A 22,988-nucleotide genomic window follows, 5' to 3' on the forward strand; every position below is an offset into this window, starting at 1 on the left:
CTATAAGATGCCTCATGTGAAAAGCAGCAATAGCCTAGGACCTACTTCTGTATTCCAAGTGCCTGCCACATGGTAGTATATGTTTACCGAATAAAAAAATACTTCCACTGCACTGATATGACACAAAGCAGTCTTTGAACATACCAACACCATGCTAATTCCCTTCTGAATGTCTCACCCTTTTACTCTGTGATAGATATAATTACATTTGATAAATCAATGAATGTCTAATTATTCAACTGAATTTGGGGAGTGGACAGAGGAGAGGGAAAGACAAACATATGGTGCCATTCCAAATCTTTTAAATTAAAATTTATTTTCTTGACAATGGAGTTAGAGATTGCATATAAAATAGCTTTGCTTGTAAAAAGAAGAAAGCTGCTGTGTTGGAAGCATCTTAGATACAATTTGGTTGAAACTGTTTAATAATCAAAAGGTATGCTACTATTTTTCCACTAACTTTGGGGTCTTGAGCAAATCACTTAACTTCAATAAGCCTCAGCTTCCTCCTTTCTAAAATTGGAGTAACAATAATATCTAATTTGCCTGTCAGGATTGCTATGCAGCTAAATGGAAAAAGAAGTGTGAGACACTGGTATAAGGAAATGATCAAGAGCATTATAAGCACACAGTGTATCACTGTTATTTACGCGCAGCTTGCATGCATTTCACGGCTTATACAGTTTACTCAGCATACATCCACTGGAACTGTACTGGTGTCTCTTACCTATTAAGTATCGTATAATATTTTTCTCAGAGGATCAAATGACCTTGCTGGCCCTTTACTGAAAGTACATTCCAATTACTTAATATTCTTAAATCTTCGAAAATATGAAGGTATTTGTTAAAGTCTCAGATTCCCGTATATAATTCTTTGATAGATTTGAGCTCAAATAAGGAAAATACACATCTGACTAGCTTTTGTAAAAGTTCTAGTAAAAACTCCGAATGGTACATTTCAATTCTCTGGTACATCACAATGAAAGCTCTGGTCTTAAAGTTATCTTCCTCCTGATAAAAACTGCTTACCTTTGCAGTACAGGCTCGTATCACCTCCTAAAAGAAATACAATACAACAAGTAAGGAAATATTCATAATTTTATCTTAATAAAATTATCAACTCTTTTCAACACATTCTGATATTAATCCTTTAATAACCAAAATCAACATTTGGGAGAGCCTCTTTGTCTATCACCCTGTAGCTGTCACTCTGCATTGTTTCCAATGAGCTGGAAAGAGTGTGAAATAAAAAAAAAGAGACTCAGTGAGTTCTTGGTAAATCTAACCTGCTGAAACAAAAGGCATGGAGAGCCCACGCACATCTGCCTCAAGAAAACCGTGTGGCCTCAATAAACTTCATAAACAAACCTAGTAATAATAAACTTGTAAATGCCAAAATTCTACACCAGAGCACTAACATGTCTCAAAGACGCACCCATAATTAATTATTGTATATAATTATCTCTACAAATAACAATGCCCATAAATATAATATCCATATTAATAATTTACTTCTGAGGAAATCTAGTAACAAACACTACTAAATGGCAAAGTATGTTATCAGTATTGAAGGAGCTACAGAAAGGAACCACCTACAATTCATGGGACAAGGGAAGAAAAAGATCAGTTCTGACAAAGAAACTAGTAAAAGTCAACATTATAATAAATGATTTGAAAATGTGCTGCTATGGAGACACAAAAAATATCCAAGTCCAATTAAGGTCAGCCAGCATGTATCATCAGACTACACGAGAAACAGAGAAAAATGCTAACGATGAATGTGGAGTTTAGGAAAAAAGAGAACTAAAAGAGGAGTATCAATTTTTTATCCAGAAATTTCTAAGGGACAGAGACTATGTCTGAAAGGTATTAGTAATTCGATCACTAAAAGGAGAAAATGACACTGCCGGAGCATGAGATTCTGTCTGGACTGAATCTCAGTTCCAGCACTTGCCAACTGTGCGACACTGGTGATATTGCTTGAGCTCTGTAAGCCTCAACTTCACTTTCCGTAAAATGGGGATAATACTAGCACTCACACTATAGGATGTTTTTGAGGATTAAATACAATGAACAAGTAAAGCACTCAGCACAGGAATTCATGATGTTAGTCATCATTCATAATTAAATAGATGTTAGTTATCATCAATCATTATTAGGTGAAATCTCCCAAAAGGTAGAGAAAACTAACCTTTTTGCAAAGCTGGCATAAAACATTTTTAAATCTATCTAATCCCTACTCCTATGACTCTGCTTATAATCAACTCTGTCATCATTAGCCTGGGCTTCAGATTAATTCTTAAAAGTGAGAGTGGTCTTGAGTGTTCAGGCAGCTAGAAAGGTATACCTTTCCCTATAAGTAAGTTTCTTAACTTCATAAATCAACTTTTTGTAAGTCTGATTACTCCCAGTAGGTATCCCAGGTTCTGAGCAAGTTTGGATGCACTGATAAGATCAAATTTTAAAAACAGAGTGACTTTTGGCAATGCTCTTAACATACTGTCTACCTAAGAGATCTATCTGGGCTGCAGTATGCCTTTCAGGTATTGCTGTAGCTGCAAATACAGTCAACTCTGTTAAAGGTAAGAGAAAAGAGCTAAATGACTAAATGGTAAGGCTATGGAGAACAGAGAATTATCTATTTTTGTTTCCTTTATCCATTAATGAGTAAACACCTGCTGAACTGGATTGGTTATGCAATTCACACACACACACACACACACACACACACACACACACACATACACACACACATCATACCCTAAGCTTGCACTATATTTTATTTAAAAAATTCCTACTGTGGTTACAAAGAAAGAAGTATCTCTAGTAATATAGTCCTCATAATATAGAAGTAATCAAGTCTTCCCTATTACACTTCTCTATAGAAGACCACTGTTAGAGTCTTCAATGGACTAAAAACCTAACAACAAAAAATTGGGCTCTACCAAAATAAATTACAAGAAACAAGAAAAAGGATTTGTGACAAAAGGTAACAATCCAGTCAATGCTTGCAAAATATAAAAATAGAGCTGCCAAGGGAATAAAGAGAACATTTTGTTTTAATTCCCATACATACTATCTACATTCCAAAAGAAAATATATTGCAGATGACATTTGAAAGAGTTCGGTGCATTCTCTCAACATGGGAAAAATAGGGCTTTTCAAAAACCACAGCCATTATACACAAAGTTTTCATTTCTAAAGGCAGCCTTGGTCTACCTCAATCCCAATGCAAACAGATACTCTAATTTAAAAGAAATAAATAAATAAGAGAAATTTTTCTCTTATAATAATCAATCTACTTCCCCCTTGCTTTTGATTTCATATCTTAAAAAATATTTTTCTGATTTTTCCTTTACATCTACTTTCTTTTGTTCTTATGTCCTTTCATTTATCTGAAGATGACAGCTATATAAGATGACAAAAGAAAAGCTACAAGGCTAAGGTAATTCCAGCACATTAAGTTTTATAGTGTAAAGATAACAGATTGTAGGAAACTTGTTTTTTTATTGATCAGTGAGTTGCTCTTAAATCTGTGAAGACATTTTGCCATGTAAGATTTTACACAAGGGACACTTTTTTCCCTAGTGAAGAAACATTTTTCTCTAGTTTTTAAAACTCCATTTATCTATTTATACTTCCTTTTAAAATCTGGAACGTCATACATTATTCAATTAAAATGGTAAAATACACAGAATTACAACTTTGAAATAAATTTATTAATTTATAGTACGTATTCTAAAATTTATACTGATAAAAATAAAAATATTTCCCTTATATTCCAACAAAACCTGCATTCTGGTATACCTGAAACTCCAATTTTCTAAAGAAAGAAAAGTAGAGAGGAAGTAAGTATAGTCATAACTAAAGGTGTCTCAATACAGTTCCTCATATGTTTGGGTTAAAACTGGTGAAGATTCCTATCAATGGAGGAGAGAAAGGGATTATATTTATTAAGTGCCAGGCACTGTGCCAAAAGGTGACAACACGACAAGGAACAAGTCTGCACAGTCCCTGTCTTCAAGGAGCTCAAGGCTAATTCTAACTAAAGGAACTATTATGTTCAAAGAGCATTAAGCATTTTTAAGGATATCTAAGCTTCCCAATACATTTTATTAGTTATCTTTGAGAAAGTTAATGTAATAATTTATAATGAACAGAATAAAAAGCACTCTATTTTTAATTAAGCATCCTCCTCCTCATTTTCATGACCTATTTTCCAGTTTTATGGCCATTCCTGATTTTGACAGCACTTTTCTTGTAGTGAGATAACAGTCCTTTTAAATATGCTTCAGGAACATCTGTATCTATTCTTTTTGGAAGTTCCTGCTTATTTATTTTATCCATTTCTTTGTTCAAGTCTTTTTTCTTTATTATTTAAACTTTGGCATATTAAGGAGGTTGTACCTTTAATATATTTTACATGAATAATTTCCCAGGTTGGTGCCTTTTGTGTTTGTGTGTGTTGTACATATGCACACACATACGCACTTCCATTTTTAAATAGCAAAAGAGATCTTGGGCTGGTCTTTACAGAAATATCAAGTCGGGAAAGCATGATAGTTTATCTATCCCATATCAGTCTGTTTACTGCAGTGGGTGATGTTAGAACAAATACCAGAAGGCAACCAAAAAAGCATTAGAAAACCTATTTTTAAGTAACCTACTTACTTTTTTGAATTAATACTCATTGGCATGGCAATGTAAAATAGAATCAAAATGGTTTTAAAATTTCCAACTTCTCAACTGCATAAAATCATCAGACATACTGTGACAGAATCGAGTCTCTGTTTCACTTGCTGCATCTTCATTGAAGAATTGTCAGCGTGGACGTAGTCATCTATCTGAAAAGAGCCTTGATGAGGCAGTTTAGGACAGGTGCATAAAGCATCTTGACTTTGGTGTATTCCAGGTAACGGAAATGTCCCATTGTAGCGTTTGAACATTTCACCCTCTTGCTGGGCAACTGAAAAAATACATCCATAATTAGTTAAAGTCATCATAGAAAAAGCACAATGAAATAATTAAGCCATGAGACTGTAGCATTAAACCAACGATCAGAAACTACATAATACATTTTAAAAACTGGGTGATAATAAGACAACATGACTGGCAAAATGTGAAATTGTGGAATTATTCAATAATATAAAAGCATGAAAAAGGAAAAATAATAATTTCACAGATGATTTATGTCAGGCAGTATTATAAATCAGGCTTGAAGGCCATGTCATCTCTTGGTGTGGTAAAAAACATGTTGGAATGGGAACCTAACTTTAAATTTTTTTTTATGTTTTATTTATTTTTGAGACAGAGAGAGACAGAGCATGAGCAGGGGAGGGGCAGAGAGAGAGCGAGACAGAATCCGAAGCAGGCTCCAGGTTCTGAGCTGTCAGCACAGAGCCCGACGCGGGGCTCAAACTCACAAATCGCGAGATCATGACCTGAGCCGAAGTCGGACACCTAACCAACTGAGCCACCCAGGCACCCCGGAACCTAACTTTAAATATATGTATACAGAAAACGTAATATAAAAAATCAAAGGCATTAGGGAGCCTGGGTGGCTCAGTCGGTGGAGTGGCCAACTTCAGGTCATGATCTCGTGGTCCGTGAGTTTGAGCTCCACGTCAGGCTCTGTGCTGACAGCTCGGAGCCTGGAGCCTGCTTCAGATTCTGTTTCTCCCTCTCTCTCTGCCCCTCTCCCACTCATATTGTCTCTCTTGCTCTCAAAAGTAAACATAAAAAAAAATATTTAAAAAAATCAAAGGCATAATAGAATAGAATTAAAGGAAAGGGAAGAACAATAAAAATAATCATTTGCAAACCCATCTCCCTAAAACAACTCTTTTCATATTTCTATACCCCTCTTAATCTTTATACATATGGACACTTTACACAAGATACCATAATGTGAATAAATTTAATTTTCTTCAATTTAATTACAAACATTTTTCGTATTTTTATAACTATGTAGTTACCACTTTTAAATGCTTTACAACATCTCATCCAATGAAGCACTATTATTTATTTATGCATTCTCCTATTACTAAATATTTACAATGTTTTGTTTTCCCTCATTACAGACCATGTATGAACAAGTACTTTTCATAGTTCAAATTATTTCTTGAAATAATTCTTTCTTTGTATTTATTTCCCCAGACTGGAATAGATGGCCAAAAGAGTGAATGTTTTTGATGATGACGACGACGACAAGGACAACAGCATGAATACTGTACTTTATGGTGTTTAGAATGCGTTTATATACACTATCTCATTTGATCATTTAAAATAAAGGAATCTAAAAATTTGTAAGTACCTGTTTGTATATACAAAGGAGAAAAGTATACAGTAATCACTTAAAAAGTATTTCCTTAATTATATAATTTTTAATAGAAGGACTTTCTAAACATAACATGAGAAGAAAGTGATACAATCAAGATTCATAACAGGGAATCAATCAATAGACCAGCCTCCAGGGTTTCTGTGGACTATTGAAGTTACATATAGAAATACGAATGTGTAAATGTTTATGGAAATCAGATCCGTAACTTTTATCAGATTATTTGTCAAAGGACTGCATGAGTCAGAAAATGTTAAGAATTGTCAACATAAAAGATGGACAGATTTTTCTATGTGAACATTTAAAGAGTCTCTATTAAAATTAAAAAAATAAGGCTATCATAATAAAAATAAAAAAGCATAGGAAAGGTAAGAGAATTCCATCTCTGGCCAAAATAAGAGTAAAAGGGACCGGATTTTCCCTCCTGCTTGGAACTACCAAAACGTAGATAGAATGTATAAAAGGAAGAAATGAAATTGTCTTTATAAACAGAATCGTCTATCCAGAGCTAAGATGATGGTAAGGCAAGTGAAGCAGTACAAAGGAAATTTATGAAGGTTCTCACTCTCAGGTCCTGGCCCCACATTTGTGTAAAAAATCTGACTGGAATCTAAAAACATAAGTCATTAGAACTAACAATCAACTTTAGACAAGATCAGCATTATTTCTATAGACAAGTAACAAAGAGTCAGAAATTTAAATTTAAAAAATATATATCATTTAGAATGATATAAAAAACATGACATATTTTGGGAAGCATCTGATGAAAGATGGGAAAGACATGTACACTGAAAACTACAAAAACAGTGCCGAGATAAAACTGAAGAAGAACCTAAATAAAGAGATAGATTATGTTCATGGTTTGAATAATCAATACTGTCAAAATGCCAATTCTCCCCAAATGATCTGTGCTTTCAACGTAATCTCACTCAAAATCCAGCAGGTCTCTTTTGGGGAAATTGTCAAATTCTAAACTTCAAATGGAAATACAAAGGATCTAGAAGAGTCAAAACAAGCTGAAAAAAAAGGGGGGAGTTATACAACTTGACTTCAAGTCTTATTATAAAGTGTAGTAATCAAGACACTTTGTTTTTGGCACAAAGATAAACAAATAGATAAGAGAACAGCATAGAGCTCAGCATGTACGGACATGGTGTAAAGCCAGTTCTTTTGAATAAATAGTGCTAGAACAAATGGATATTCATATGTGAGCAAACGAACTTTGATACATCACACCATGTACAGAAAATAACTCAAAATGAATCTAAAACCTAAAACCGTAAGACTTCTCTAGAGAACACACAGGAGGATACTTTTGTGAGCTTGGATTAGGCAAAGATTCTTAGATACAAAACCGAAACTCCATATAAAACAAAAATTGGTAATTTAGAACGTCATCAAAATTGCAAACACTTGTTCTTCAACACTGTTAAGAAGAGAATTAGAAGACAAAGACTGGGAGAAATATTTGCAAATCATGTATCTAATAGAGCACCACTTTTATGGAGAAAACCTAACACTTAAAACTTCATAGTCAGAAAATAAGCTAACTAAAAAACGGGCAAAAGACATGAACAGACACTTCACTGAAGAAGATAAATGGATGGCAAATATGTACATGAAAAGGTGGCTCAACAACATTAGTCATTAAAGATAAGCAAATTAAAACCAGCATGAAATAGCACTGCACATCAGTATCAGAGGGGGCTAAAATTAGAAAGACTGACTACTTCAAATTTAGCAAGGGTATGGAGATACTGAAATACACACTACTGGGAGACAGGTTAAATGGCATAACCACTTTAAAAACAGTCTGGCAGCTTCTTACGTTAAACAGACATCTGCAATTAGATGCAATCTTCCTACTCTTAGGAATTTACTCAGGAGAAATGAAAGCATGTGTTCAGACAAAGACTTGTAGATGAATGTTCATAGCAGCTTTATTTCTAATAGCTAAAAACTGGGTACAACCCCCATTTCCATCAACAGACAGACTGTGATATATCATAAAATGAAACAATACTCATTGTAAGGATGAAGGATAAACTATTAATAAAAGCTAAAATAGAGATAAATCTCAAAGTAATTATGGGTGAAAGAAGTCAGACAAAAAAGAGTACATGGTATAAACAGTCTCACTTATACATAATTCTACAAAATGGAAATTAACTCATAGTGATTGCCATGGGGAAGGATGTGGTAGGGAGAAATTTCAAAGAAGCACAAAGTAACTTAGAGATGATGGATATGTTCATTATCTTGATTGAGATGATGGTTTCACACATGTTTAAATATGTTTAGATTTATCAAAATGTACATTTTAAATATATGCAGTTTACTGTATTTCAATGTACCTTAATAATGTTGCTCATACAAAAAAAAAGCAAATGACAAACTAGTGATAAAAGGGGTTAATATTCTTAACATGCAAAGAGTCCCCATAAAATGAATTAAAAATAAATAATCTAACAGAAAATGGGCAAAGGACCACCACAGAAAATTCACAAAAGAATAACTATGTGGCCAATAAAAGAAATATTCAGCCTCACCAGTAAGAAGGAATAACGGAAAAAAAGGCAAATTAGAAAATGATGTTTTTTGTTTGTTTGTTTGTTTTTGGCCTGTTTAACTGACCCACTGTACCTCAAGATCCTTCTTCCTAAGAAGCAAAATGGAGTAGCCAGGCAAGTACTGAAGTCATGTTTAAAATATTGAAAAACTATGTAACAGTGGAATTGTACAATAATATTTTAAATAAATTATGGTGTATTTGTTTAATGAAAGGGAATTCAGCAACTAAAATTATGTACAGAAGTACAGCTGCTATGATGAAATATTACTAACATGTTAATTGCAGGAAAAATAGTTTATAAAGCAATATAATGGATATACAGAAGAATAATCACGTGGTTTTGTTTGGTTTTGTTTTGTTTTGTCACCGGTCTTGGGGTTTCATCAACCATGAATCTGAGATAGCACATCTAAAAAATTTTAGGGCCTTGACCACTGTATTCATGCCCTACTTCATTTACACACTCTAAATACAGCACACACTCTTAACGGGTGCTCTCTTTCTGCAGACCTTAATGATGAAAGTACCAGGGAACAATACTGAGGGAGAAGACCTGCTTACAACCTACCATCCCAGAGGATGCTCCTTCCTCAATACCCAACTACTGTTTGCAGATGGAAGCGTAGCTGCTTCTATGCTTAGATTTTCATGGGTCTGCCCACTACTTTTCTGTACACGTTCTGAACTTCCCTTCCTAACACTGAAAATTTACTCTCAAATATTCAGATTGTTTAAAGAACAACAGAAACTTTGAGGAGGTGAAAGAAAAGTGCTCTTGGAATTGGAAACTGAAGGCTTAACATTAGTAGATGAGCCAGGGATGAATGAATCAACAGATAAAAATAATGTTTCACCATCTTTGCCTTATTTGCTTTTCAAAACTGTTCTTTTAACATTTCATTGTTTTTTGTTGTTGTTGTTGTTGAGTGGAAAGTAGAGCTGGACTTAAAGTATTTAATGGCATTTTCTGATTTCTCTGTTTTTCTGTACTTGCTAGCTACCTAATAAGCCCACCACGATTTAACTTGAAGCTATGAGTGATCGAGCACAGAAGCACATAAATGCTGATATAAGCAGCAGTTATGCAGGATAGCAGGATTTTGGTATTTATCTTATTCTTCTTGCCAAACTGTATTTCCTAAGTATTATGCTACACTAAGTATTATGTATCATATTTTCTTTAAAAAAGGAATTTTTTAACAAGTAAAAATAACAAAAAGCATTGCCTGTTTATTTTTGGTGGTATAAAGATGCCTTTCCAAAAAGATTACAATGGCCTACACAGATGCAGGTAACAAAAATAAAGCCCAAACAATTATGAATATTTGTTTCTGTTGTCTAAGGAGAGTTTTCTATGCAAAAGACATTTGACTGGGTTTCCAGGAGTCACACGGACATCATACTTTATATTTAACACTTCTAGTGCTGTGAAGGCAGTCATAAAAACAGAAGTCTGCAGAAATATTCAAAGACCTAGTTTCTCAGATACTAGAAACAGAAGCTACTTACAAGTCTTTGCATTCTTCCCCTCCCTCACCCTCCACAAATACATACACCTATTTGTATAGCGCTGTACAGATTATTTCACTGTAAAATAGGTCATAATGGAAGCTTTCTGAAATTCCCTTGAGCTCTACGCTTCTAACATTTCAAAGGTTTCTAAACCATTTTCACATAGGCCATGATTGGAGTACAATGTTGCAATTAAATACCTGTATTTCTTCACTTAGTCATTTTCTCTTCTTTGGCTAATTTAACTTTGTACACTTAAAACTAACTTAACCTGAGAAAACTCAAAATTGTAAGTCTCATCTCCATCCTTCTACCACTTTTTTAGGAGTGCACGAGAGCAGGCTCTGGGAATGCAAAGACACAGGCCCGTCTTGGGGCTTGAATCTCTTGGAGGTCAACAAATAAGTACTACTGTGTGCTCAGTCGTGTAGCAGAGGGACCCACAAGGTGCTAAGAACACAGAGGTGGCAACTACATTTGCTTAAAGGAATGATATACCCATCAAATTACTTATAAACCTGCCTACAATTGGCTATAATTGGGGATTTTAAATTTTACACACTTAAATTCATAAAATGTTTTCATAACTGATAATCAAATTTTGATTTATACAAGTTCAGTGCTGTTGTGTACGTTCTGACCTTAAACAATTATAAAAAATAACGTGGTTTTCTCAGGAGATTTTTATCTTTATAGGAGGAAGAACAGAGGAAATAAGATATTTTAATCCAGAGCCTTTTGCATTCAGAGTGAATACATGTTTGTTATTATTAAAACCTATATTTACTTATGTTATTGACTTTATAATAAAGTGCACCTAAAAAAACAAAATATTTTTTCTCTTATACTACATTAAGATTTCCTTTTGGTTCAACACTTAATTCCTTTGCTCAAGACCTATTATTTTACACAGCTCTGTTAATGGGTATAGTCATTTTACAGGATACCTAATTTCTTTACTTATAGATGAACGATTTCTAAATATAGTATTACTGTAAGCTGGCAGGTCTGCTTTTCTAGTTCCCAGCATTCAGCAGTTATGCAGCACCCTCCTTCTCTTCCTCTAACATCTGCAATGTGTAGGGAATTCCTGTGGTCTGAGTGTTTGTGTCCTCCTGAAATTCTCATGTTGAAGTTCTTTCTAATGCCCAAAGTGCTGGTACTTGGAGGTGGGGCCTTTGCGAGGTGAGCCCTCATGAATGGGATTAGTGCCCTTATAAAAGAGGTCTCAGAGAGTTCCCTCACCCCTTCTATCACATGAGGTTACAGCTAGAAGATCCTGTCTATGAACCAGAAAGTAAGCTCTCACTAGACATTGAGTCTGCTATGCCTTGATCTTGGGACTTCCCAGCATTCAGAATTGTGAGAAATAAATTTCTGTTGTTTACAAAGCCATGTAGTCTCTGGTATTTTGTTATAGCAGTCTGAATGGGCCAGGACAAGAATGTTGAAGGGCTTATAATGGTTTTTTAAATTGTACTTTACTGGGCCCGACTTGTTCCTGCTTCAGCTAATCTTAACAAACTGTATGGATGCACTAGAGAAGTTCTATTGAGTAACACTTTGATTCGAATAGCTTGGGTGTATTCAGGACCATTAGTAATTTTATATTTAATATTTAATATGTCAAAGAGAACTTCTAAGTGTTACTAATGAAACTGTCCAGGGGCGCCTGGGTGGCTCAGTCAGTTGAGCATCCAACTTCGGCTCAGGTCATGATCTCACAGTTCGTGAGTTCGAGCCCCATATCGGGCTCTGTGCTGACAGCTCGGAGCCTGGAGCCTGCTTCAGATTCTGTGTCTCCCTCTCTCTCTGCCCCTAACCCACTCGCATTCTGTCTCTTGTGTCTCTCAAAAATAAACGTTAAAAAAAAAAAAAAAAAGAAACTGTCCAAAAAGCTATACAAGAAAGTGTAATAGATCCATGTCTCATAGCCAACCAAATGGGAGAGCATCTACCGACATTCAGCAAATCTGAACACCAGAATATAATAAACTATCTCCAGGTCCCCTGAAGTACATGCTATTGTCTTTCTGTTGATTTCCTATTCCATTATCCATCAATTTCCATATGTCATGCTATTCAACTAAAGTGTGTGATGTGTGTATCGCTATAGAAAATGGCTAGGATTTCTCTTCTGAAGCCTGGTTCATGAATTCTTAATATACGAATGCTCTATACCATGCTTTATAGTTGCATTTTTGCCTTTGATAAAACACTAAGACAGGTATTTGATAAAACAGGATAGATATTTTAATTTTACAGTGAAAAAAAAAACAGATACAAAAATGCTAAATTACTTGACCAGGGTCAAGCAGAAAGTGATGGCACTTTGTCTAGAATTCCAGTGAGCTCACTCCTACTCCAGCCTTTCCCACCACACTGTTATTTTACACTGTACCATTCTTCCTTCTTGATGCACTTTAAAAAGCACCAATGTAAACATAAAAAAAATGTCTGAATGAGGAATTCACAGCTCTGGTTTATGCTCAAAGCTACTTTTTCATATGTCTTCAATCTATGAATGACACAACCAAATCAAAGTATCCATTTTGCACAGAATGTTAAAGTAGACACTTCAGGATACAACCAAGATATAGGTAGTTTAAGCATATCTTCAAATATGGCATTTCTATCTCTTAATTCTCCTACTAGGCTAACAATAGACACTTAAACTTGGACCTACCATCAGTTATATATGTTACTGCATAACCTTATCCAAGTATGAGAATTGTAATAACCAAGCTTGTTTTCAGGCATTCATCATTAGTACTTTAAGAACACTATTAAATTTATACAGACAACTATGCATATTAAATTTACCTCAACTACATATTAGCTTGTTGCAAAAATATTACAAAATTAGTTACATTAAAATTTAATGCTACATAATAAAGATAATTCGTATTTTGGACTATACTGAGAATACAACTGCTTAATGCGTTATAATTGTCCCCAACATTTGTAAAGGAATGAACTATTAATAATACTAAGTAACCAAAGTTCCTTTTAGTCTTAAGGGCTTTTTCGAAATATTAAAATTAAAAATAAACAACACACTTTATTACAGGAATATCTGGTTACCTTCTTAACTAAGTTACTTCATGAAACAGGAAATGCCAAGACTGAAGTAAGCAGACTGGCGTTTTAAAACTATGGGCTCTGGACTTAGCTGGGTAAACTTTAACATTTACCAAATGTGTGACCTGATGTAAATTACTTCATTCTCCCTGTGCCTCAGTTTCATCATATGCAAAATGAGGATAATAATAGCATCTACCTTGTGGGGTTTTGAGAGGACTATATGGGAAGATGTATGTAATATGCTCATAAGAGTAGGGGACACAGTTGGTTAAGCGTCTGACTTTGGCTCAGGCCATGATCTCACGATCCATGAGTTCAAGCCCTGCATCAGGCTCTTTGCTGTCAGCAAGGAGCCCGCTTCAGATCCTCTGTCCCCCTCTCTCTCTGCCCCTCCTCTGCTTGTACTCTCTGTCTCTCTCAAAATAAATAAATAAATAAATAAATAAATAAATAAATAAATAAATAAATAAATAAATACACTTAAAAAAAAAAGAGTAGGGGACACAGTAAATGTTTGATAAATGTTAGCTCCTACTACCACTATTATTATTATCCCCCAATTTACTCACTGATCATGCCTCTCATTCTATGTTTTTTATAAAATTTAAGGAAAAAATGCTATTCTATAGGATTTGTAATTCTCATTTCACACACTTACTGCACATCAGTAATATACCAGGTACTATGTTAGACATAAGGCATTGCAAACACCATGGACTTTTGGTCAATAAGCAACTTATACAACAAATTTTTTATAGGAACATAAAGGTATACATTGCCTTGAACTCTGGTAAAGTATGTTGCAGTGTGCAAAATAAAGCCATCAACAATGACAATGTAGGTGGTTGTTAATGAACATGAATCCAATAATAAAATCACATTTAGTGTCAATGCTAGAGATTGTTGTTCAGTTTAACTAAAATTCTTCCAGAGGTTTAATCGACAACTTGGAAAGCACAAAAGACTGGAAAGGAGCATGGGAATCTCAGTCTGATTCCTGGATTTTATAGCTCTATTCAACTTGGCACACAATAGATGCTCAATAAAGATCTGTCTTCCCTCAGAAAGCCACTACGAATAAAAAGTACTCCAGAGTTAATCTGATTCAGAGAAAAGATTGCCACCTAGTGGAACGTCAGGCTCATTACCTGGGATTATCAAGTAATGCTGACAATTTACCAATTTAAGACTCGATCCTGCTTAAAATACTACATGTATTTTCATTGTGTGTTGGTATTCAGGCTAGGTACTGGTAATAAAAAGATGAATAAGCCTCCATCTCTGCTCCCTACGAAGTACAGATAATACAAAAAAATCACATACTCAAGAGGCATAAAGTAAATGATACTGCAGGAAAAAAAAAAGTCTGCTTATTAGACAATCAAAAGCTAGTACTTCAGGAAATTTCCTAAAGAGGCAAGTTAGTGTAGCAAATAAGAGCATGGTCTCCAAGGGTAGTTTTTTTGGATTCAAGTCCTGGCTCATGTAAAATGAGGATAATTACAGCACCTATCTTTTAAGATTATTGTGAAAAATGAAGTAAATATATATAAAATGCTTAAAACGGTACCAGGAACAAAGAAAGTGCTTTGTAAGTACTAGTTATGATTATCATTACATGTAGAACAGGATCCTAGAGATGGAGGTAGACAGATATTAATAACAGAACATTAACTGCTAGAGCCTAGGTTCATAAATTTAATTCAGTGGAAGCCGTTTTCTTCTGACTAGTACTCTGTTATTATGGGAATCCTAAAAGTACATTATTTGTGGTACTCTGTGACTAAATTTTGTATTACTAGATGATTAACCCTTTCAACATCAGGCAAATAAAACTGCCTTCTGAAAGTAAAAATTGTGTTCCTTACCAAAAACAGCAAAAAGTCAGTAGAATGAAAGACCCAAAAGACCACAACCTGAACATATGCTTAGCAGGGAAAGATGCTTGCTGACTCTTCACAGATTTTGCTAGAACTGAAAGACAGATGATACATTTAGCTACCACTGTGGTCTCATTCACAGCTTATTCAACTTATAAAAAAAAATGAGTTTGCTCCATTTTCCTTGAAAAATGTCTAAACGAATGAGCAGCTCTGATAAATACTATTTTAAAATCATGTAACTATTCTGTATCTTTCAAATTTTATACCATTAAAACATTTATATAAAGATACATGTAAACTTTATTTTCAGACAAGAAAGTCTGGGCAAAATATTCCTGTATTAAAAATAAATAAAATATAAGGCAAACCTGTAAAAGATTAATAATAAATACTATATGTTTTAATAAAAAATCTAAACACTATTTCACTTGATGATTCTGGCCTGTATTTAATAAGTAAAATTTATTTTTGGATTGAAAACAACTTTCTGTTTTCTTATGAATATATACCATTCACAAGAACTGTGCTAAATCTTGGACTGCCTAGGATTATGTAACTTCTTCCTAAGCTTCCTCATTTTAAAAATAGGCAACAAAGAGTTAGGAAAATGTGTTGAAACATTTTGAGTTTTGTTTGTAAAGGTATCAGTATATTGAAAATTGTGTTCTAAAATCATGGTACAAAATAATTTAAATTCCATGTGTATTATCTGAACTTTTTAATTTCTGAAACACTTTGAATTCCTTCCTTTTGACAGTAATATAGTATAGGTATAACATGATGTTCTTAACTTCATGATTTATTTTCTAATACAACTGACCCCAAAAGGTGCATACTCTAATAAAGGCTGTCAATAGAACGAATGAAAGGGGAAAAACCCTTTTTTTCAATTCCCTTTCATAGAGAGATGCTTACCAGCATATTAAAACCTAAATTACCACAAAGTCAAGTATATACGGGTTAAATGAATATGGTAACAACCCATTTTACCTTTTTCCTTGTTTTAATATAGTCCTTTTCCATATATGAAGTACTTTCCCAGTTCCCGACTCACAGATTCCCCACAAATGGCTCTCTTAGGTGGCACAGGTATTAAACAGTAGGGGTATCACTTACCAGATCAGGAAATGGAGCTTCAGGAAGGCAAGAGGCTTGCACCAGGTCACTACAGCAACAGAAAGGAACCTAAAACCTCTGTTTTTGAATTCCTAAAAGCACTTTGCTCTTTCTACTGACATTTCTAGAACGGACTTCTTAGTCTATGTGCCTACTGCCTCAGAACCAAACTGGCAAACCCAACTGGGCTAATCTTATGGAAACCCTTGATCCATGACCAAAAATTACTGAATAAAAAAAGATAAGAGTGGGACTTTCATTTGCATGTGTAGTGAAAATTTCCAAAGCCTAAAGAAAAGCACATTAGGAATTAAATGAAGACTGTTGTGAAACCTCTAAAGGTTCTGAGGAAATAACTGCGCTGCTGATTTCTGTACAACAGTCCCAGGTTAAGAATAAGTGCCTAGGTGTAACTCTCTTTCACAGGAAGATTTAGAGTTGGCACAGAGAAAGACCTGTCTCTGGATACATGTTTGCACCAGTCAACAGATTTGAATATGCATTAGAGAAACTGGTTACATCTTGGTAAGATTTTTAAAAATAAATTTCAATTTTACAAATTATTTTCTAATATAATTTGCCTGGAATAGCATAATAATAATAATACCCATTCAGTGATCAACAATTTCAGGCTTAGAACTTAACTGTTTAATAATTTAGCACATATCACAACCATTAACAAATAACCAATTAACGCTAACATTTCTGTGTGATCTGCGTGAACACAGTAAATGTAACCACTTGTATTTCATTTAAATTTAAAACTCTTTGCCAAATAATCCCACATTCATGTTACCTATAATGGATGTATTTGCACATTTATGCATTTATGACATTGTATGTAAGCCATCCTAGCTTAGCAGAAACAGTGAATGATGATATATGACATCCTAATCAAATCAGAAACTAATAAAGACCATTTATTTTTGAACAAGATTTAATACATAAAGAAAATGGAACTGTAATTTTGGGAGTGACAGCACTATCAATGCAATGTAGAACAATGAAATCCTAATTTCAGGAAAGAAATTAAAGAAATGTATGAAATACAGCATAAATCCAAATAATTCTAAGAATGCTACATTATTCCTGAAAAATGTGTCCAGAATCTTTATTTATTTTTTCTCAGAATGATGGAGCAGTGTAATTTTAGAGTAAAAAAAGACATTAAATTTCCAATTCCAGATCTTGTTTTACTGACACTTGATTTTTTTGCCTTCCTTTTAGGTTAAGAAATTCTTGAAACTATAACTTATTACAACTATGTGCTCTGGTGAAAAACAGAAATATGGAATAAGAAATTAAATATTCAACTGAAAACATTAAAGATCCATATTTCCTAAATGTTATTTACCTTTGAAATTTAGTTAATACATTCTCAAATAATTTTTAGGTGAATTTGACTTGTGATGACTACCTTTCTATGATTCCAACATAAGGGCACAACCATTTATGTGTATCTTCGCTGATATTTAAACTCCATAATGATAGTGCTTTTGGAAAAATAAACTGTTATAATAATAATATAATCTATTTAATCTGTTTGGGTCTTAAAATATATTTAAGAAAGCTTTATTAATACAAAGGTTGATAGTCTTTACAGAGCTCATGATTCCTGGGTCAGTCTAAAAGTAAAGGTTACTCGAAATATTCTTTACTTATCAGCAGTGAACTTACCATGGAAATCATAAATATACAGAAGAATTGGCTCATTCTGCCCAAACGCACAAAATGCAACCATATTTTCAAGTGGGTGATAAGAAATGTCTCGAATGGGTGATTTGAATGGCAGGTCAGAATACATCGCAACTTGTTCTCCTAAATAAGAAAAGACATTCAATCATTTGTACTATCTCAAATATCTCTCATTAGAAGATTATTCTGCAACTTACTAAAATAGTTACAGTATGTAATAAAGCTCATATTATTTACATGAGAACTTCAAATACTTAAAAATAGTTGAGTAACTCTTAATTTTTTTTTAAAATGTTTATTTATTTTGGAGAGAGAGAGAGAGAGAGAGGGAGGGAGGGAGGGAGGGGGAGGGGCAGAGAGAGAGGGAGACACAGAATCTGAAGCGGGCTTCAGGCCCTGAGCTATCAGCACAGAGCCTAATGCAGGGCTCAAACTCACGAACTGTGAGATCATGACCTGAGCTGAAGTCGGACACTTAATCGTCCAAGTAACTCTTATATTTATTTTTCATCCTGTTGGACCTTTCTACTTTGCAATTCAACCTCTTCAATGAGGTTTTCCAGGCACAAAATAAAAACAAAGAACTTACTAGTAGAGAAGTATCTGACCCTGAAATCTGACAGAGCTGAGCAAATGCCAACTAACAAAGAACTCAGGGAAAACTCATAAGGAACTGCAGGCTCTAACACTGAAGATACTGTCTGGCTGAGGGAGATCTGGTGGGGAATAAATTTTTCTATTTTTTTTTTCCCCAGAGACTGAGATACCTCCTGCTTTAAAGATATATCTGATTATTAGTCGCTAAAAGAGACCTACAGTAGAGGCCTAAGGAACCTATGAAAAACAGAACTCACAAAGAATCTAGATCTACTTATTGAAGGAGAAAAGAGATTTAACACTTCCAAACCGATCCTAAAGTATCAAAACACGATAAGAAAAAAAAAAAAAAACACTAAGTGAACTGACTAGTCAAAAATGTTAAAGAAAAGATCGAGAGACTGTGGATTAAGGAGGGGCACTTGTGATGTGAACCAGGTGCTGCATGTAAATGCTGAATCACTCAATTCTACATCTAAAACTAATATTACGCTGTATATTGACTATCTGGAATTTAAATAAACACTTGGAAAAAAATTAAGAGAATAAGCACAGTGAACCAAATACTACTGATTAAAGATATTTTAAATTTTATAAAATCTCTCAATTTAGTGCTAAGAAATGTTTATGTGGTTTTAGCTTTTCTTTTGAAAAGCAAAGGTGAGGCACAAATGAATAATTAATTACAGTAATTGAAGTAAATGGTGTTTTTTTTTTTTTCTTCTCTGTTTTAAAGATTTTATTCTTAAGTAATCTCTACACCCAATGTAGGGCTTGAATTTACAACCGTGAGGTCAAGAGTTCCATGCTCTACCAACAGAGCCAGCCAGGCGCCCCGCCCCGGGTAAGTTGCTATTAAGTTTCAGACATCAAAACTTTGACAGGAATATGTTTGTTTTTAACAAAAATATACTATAGATATGTAGCCATTTGTATACTCACTTATATTCCAAATTCAGCTTATAAATATTTTGTATTTTGCATTACAATCTTAATTGTAGATACTTAATTGTAAATACTTCTCTTAATATAGGATAGGGAATATAGTCAATCATATTATAATAATTTTGTATGATGACACATGGTAACTACACTTATCACTGCAAGCATTCTGTAATTATGTAACTGTTGAATCATTATGTTTGTCATACAGCTTAAACTAATATAATATTGTATGTCAACCACAATAAAAAATACTTCTCTTAAGATTGATAATATCTCATTATAAACATTGAATTATAATGTGAAAGATATCAAAACACTAAAGAACAGAATGTTAACACAAATTTAGACTGCAGCTTAGTTCCATTATCAGCTTTCCCATTTCCCATTTTGATAAACATAATTGAGAACCTGAAATCAGAATTTCCTTGAAAATTATTCCAGAAAATGGTAGTTTTCACCTTTATTCAAAATAAAAACAAACCAAAAAATATTTTTAAGATAAATGAAATACCTGTTTCTGGGTTCCAAACGTATACTGTACCATCCTCACTTCCAGCAAAGAGAAAAGTCCCACATGGTGTCAAAGTACTATGAATCTTTTCCCGATAATTTGCTGCACCTACAAATTTCCTTGCTGCTAATCTATAAACAAAAAAGATTTCACACATATGACCTGTCTTAACCATGGAAAAGACCGGTGGTTAAAAAAAAAACCAAACCCTTTTCTCTTAAATACTTCACTTGCATTTAACGATTTTTGAGACTCTGTTACATGGGAGACATTCTATGATGGATGTAGAATAAAGAAGAGATAGTCCCGGAGGTCAGGGAGTTTCTAATTTAGCAGGACAGAGAAGGAATGCATCCATGTAAAACAGAAAATGGATACAGAAAGTGCCATAAAAGAACAAAAAGAGTACTTTGCAGATTTGGATAAAAGTGATTATTTCTAGCTATGCAGAGAGAGCCTATATTATAGAAGTAGCATTTGAGTTGGTTACTGAAAAATGTACAAAATTTTTATACTCATATTTTTTCCAGGTGATAAATTAAAAAAAAAGTTTACTTACTTTGAGAGAGAGAGAGTGTGCACGAGTAGGGGAGGGCAGAGAGAGGGAGAGAGAGAATCCAGAGCCCAACAAAGGGCTCAATAGCATGAATCAAACTGTGAGATCAAGACCTGAGCTGACTAAGCCACCCATTTACCACCCCATGTGATAAATTTTTTTTTTTTAATTTTTTTTTTTTCAACGTTTATTTATTTTTGGGACAGAGAGAGACAGAGCATGAACGGGGGAGGGGCAGAGAGAGAGGGAGACACAGAATCGGAAACAGGCTCCAGGCTCTGAGCCATCAGCCCAGAGCCTGACGCGGGGCTCGAACTCACGGACCGCAAGATCGTGACCTGGCTGAAGTCGGACGCTTAACCGACTGCGCCACCCAGGCGCCCCCATGTGATAAATTTTTAAGATCACACAATGCAGAGTTGGGACACTTGCAGAAATATTAGATAAAAATATAATTAAATCATCTATTAAATATGGTATATAACTTTCTAGACTTTTTTGCTTGTGAATAATAACTAACATTATCTTAGTGCTATGTGCCAGGTAGACACATAATTGTCCCTGATTTAACAATGACTCATGAATAACGGCCCTGTGTGTCAGAGCGTATAAATTAGGTATTATCATTTTAGTAGGTATGTATTATATCAAGTCTAAACGTACCTTAAGAAATCTTCTACTATGAGACAACAGAATATTCCCAGCTTTCTCCTACCATGAACATGATTTCTATGAACAAGCTTGTGTAATTGTACTTTTTCCCTGCTTTATAACTATTTTCACATAAATTCCCAGACCTGAGGTTACTGGGTCAAATATTTCTAGAGTCCTTGCTATACGGTGTAATGTTTTAAGCACTTTGCATGTGTAAACTAATTTATTCCCCGCAAAACCCTTACAAATGTGGTATATTATCTCCCCTATTTGAATGAGGAGGAAAAGAGAGGCACAGAATGGTTAATCAGTTAGTCAGGGATGGAAAAGGCAGTATTTGACTCTAAGCAGTTTGCCGGGGTGCCTGGGTGGCTCAGTCGGTTAAGTGTCCGACTTCAGCTCAGGTCACGATCTCGCGGTCCGCGAGTTCGAGCCCCGCGTCGGGCTCTGGGCTGATGGCTCAGAGCCTGGAGCCTGCTTCCGATTCTGTGCCTCCCTCTCTCTCTGCCCCTCCCCCGTTCATGCTCTGTCTCTCTCTGTCTCAAAAATAAATAAATGTTAAGCAGTTTGCCTCTAGAGCTCAAGCATGATTCTAAGCTGAATACTACATACTACTTAAAAAGAGAATAACCAAACTTCTAAGGCCTGACCTTCTAAAATGTGGCTCTAATCTCTACTTCTAAAACTCTCAGGGCTCCTAGGTGACTCAGTTGGCTCAGTGTCCGGCTCTTGGTTTCGGCTCAGGTCATGATCTCACAATTTGTGGGATCGAGCTCCGCGTTGGGCTCTGTACAATTCTGTTTAGGATGCTCTCCCGTTTAGGATTCTCTCTCTCGCTCTCTCTCTGCCCTTCCCCTGCATGCATGTGCACCCTCTCTCAAAATAAATGAGTAACCTTTAAAACCAAAGAAATTCTCTCTCAGCACTCCTTATCAAGAAACTTATGCTTCTACAGATTTACCCACCTTGCCTCGAACACAACTTCTATTAACCTACCTCTGAATTTTATTCCAGGCTTTTCATGTTTTCCACCCTCCTGACAACACTTCTATCTTCTCTAAATTCCATCCATCCTTCAAGACCGAGCTCAAAGGCCAGCCTCTCCATAGAGCCTTTAATAGAAGACTATAGTAGACCTATCATCACCTTTACTATTGCCATGAAAGATATAATCCTCTTATTATGTATTTATCTTCATTAAAAAAAATACATATCAAGTACTTACTATCAGCCAGGCATAACATAGGTACTATGTATGTAAGAAGAATAAGCAGATTCCAATCCTAGAAGATCTCACAATTTAGCCTCATTAAATGTTTTGTGAGTTATTTTGGAGGCAGTTCAACTAGATTATAAACTCCTGATGAACTCATTCTGGTAATCATTCTCTCATAGCACTGATGTCAGTACCCTGAACAGCTCCACATAAACACTGAAGGCCTTAACAGTTAGCCGTAAAAGATAACTGCAGAATAAACTAGTATAGACTACCACATTTTCCTTTCAAAATACAATAGTGACAACTA

General features: G+C 34.7%; 1 protein-coding gene across 6 annotated transcripts in view; it reads right to left on the reverse strand.

The window, feature by feature from the left end:
* The window catches only part of AHI1 (Abelson helper integration site 1), a 208,109-nt gene that overhangs the window by 126,137 nt on the left and 58,984 nt on the right, over window positions 1–22,988 (reverse strand). For 5 of the 6 annotated variants that reach the window (XM_030316404.1, XM_030316406.1, XM_030316401.1 and 2 more), the window contains 4 exons: window positions 20,253–20,383; window positions 18,182–18,322; window positions 4,770–4,966; window positions 1,030–1,056 (listed from right to left, as the gene is read on the reverse strand). In XM_030316404.1, the coding sequence (XP_030172264.1) occupies window positions 1,030–1,056; window positions 4,770–4,966; window positions 18,182–18,322; window positions 20,253–20,383 (496 nt within the window). Of the gene's footprint in view, window positions 1–1,029; window positions 1,057–4,769; window positions 4,967–16,504; window positions 16,554–18,181; window positions 18,323–20,252; window positions 20,384–22,988 lie in introns of those variants that run through there. The other variant, XM_030316407.1, reaches the window with a different exon arrangement.

Source organism: Lynx canadensis, chromosome B2 (assembly GCF_007474595.2).
Source record: "Lynx canadensis isolate LIC74 chromosome B2, mLynCan4.pri.v2, whole genome shotgun sequence".
Lineage (NCBI taxonomy): Eukaryota > Metazoa > Chordata > Mammalia > Carnivora > Felidae > Lynx > Lynx canadensis.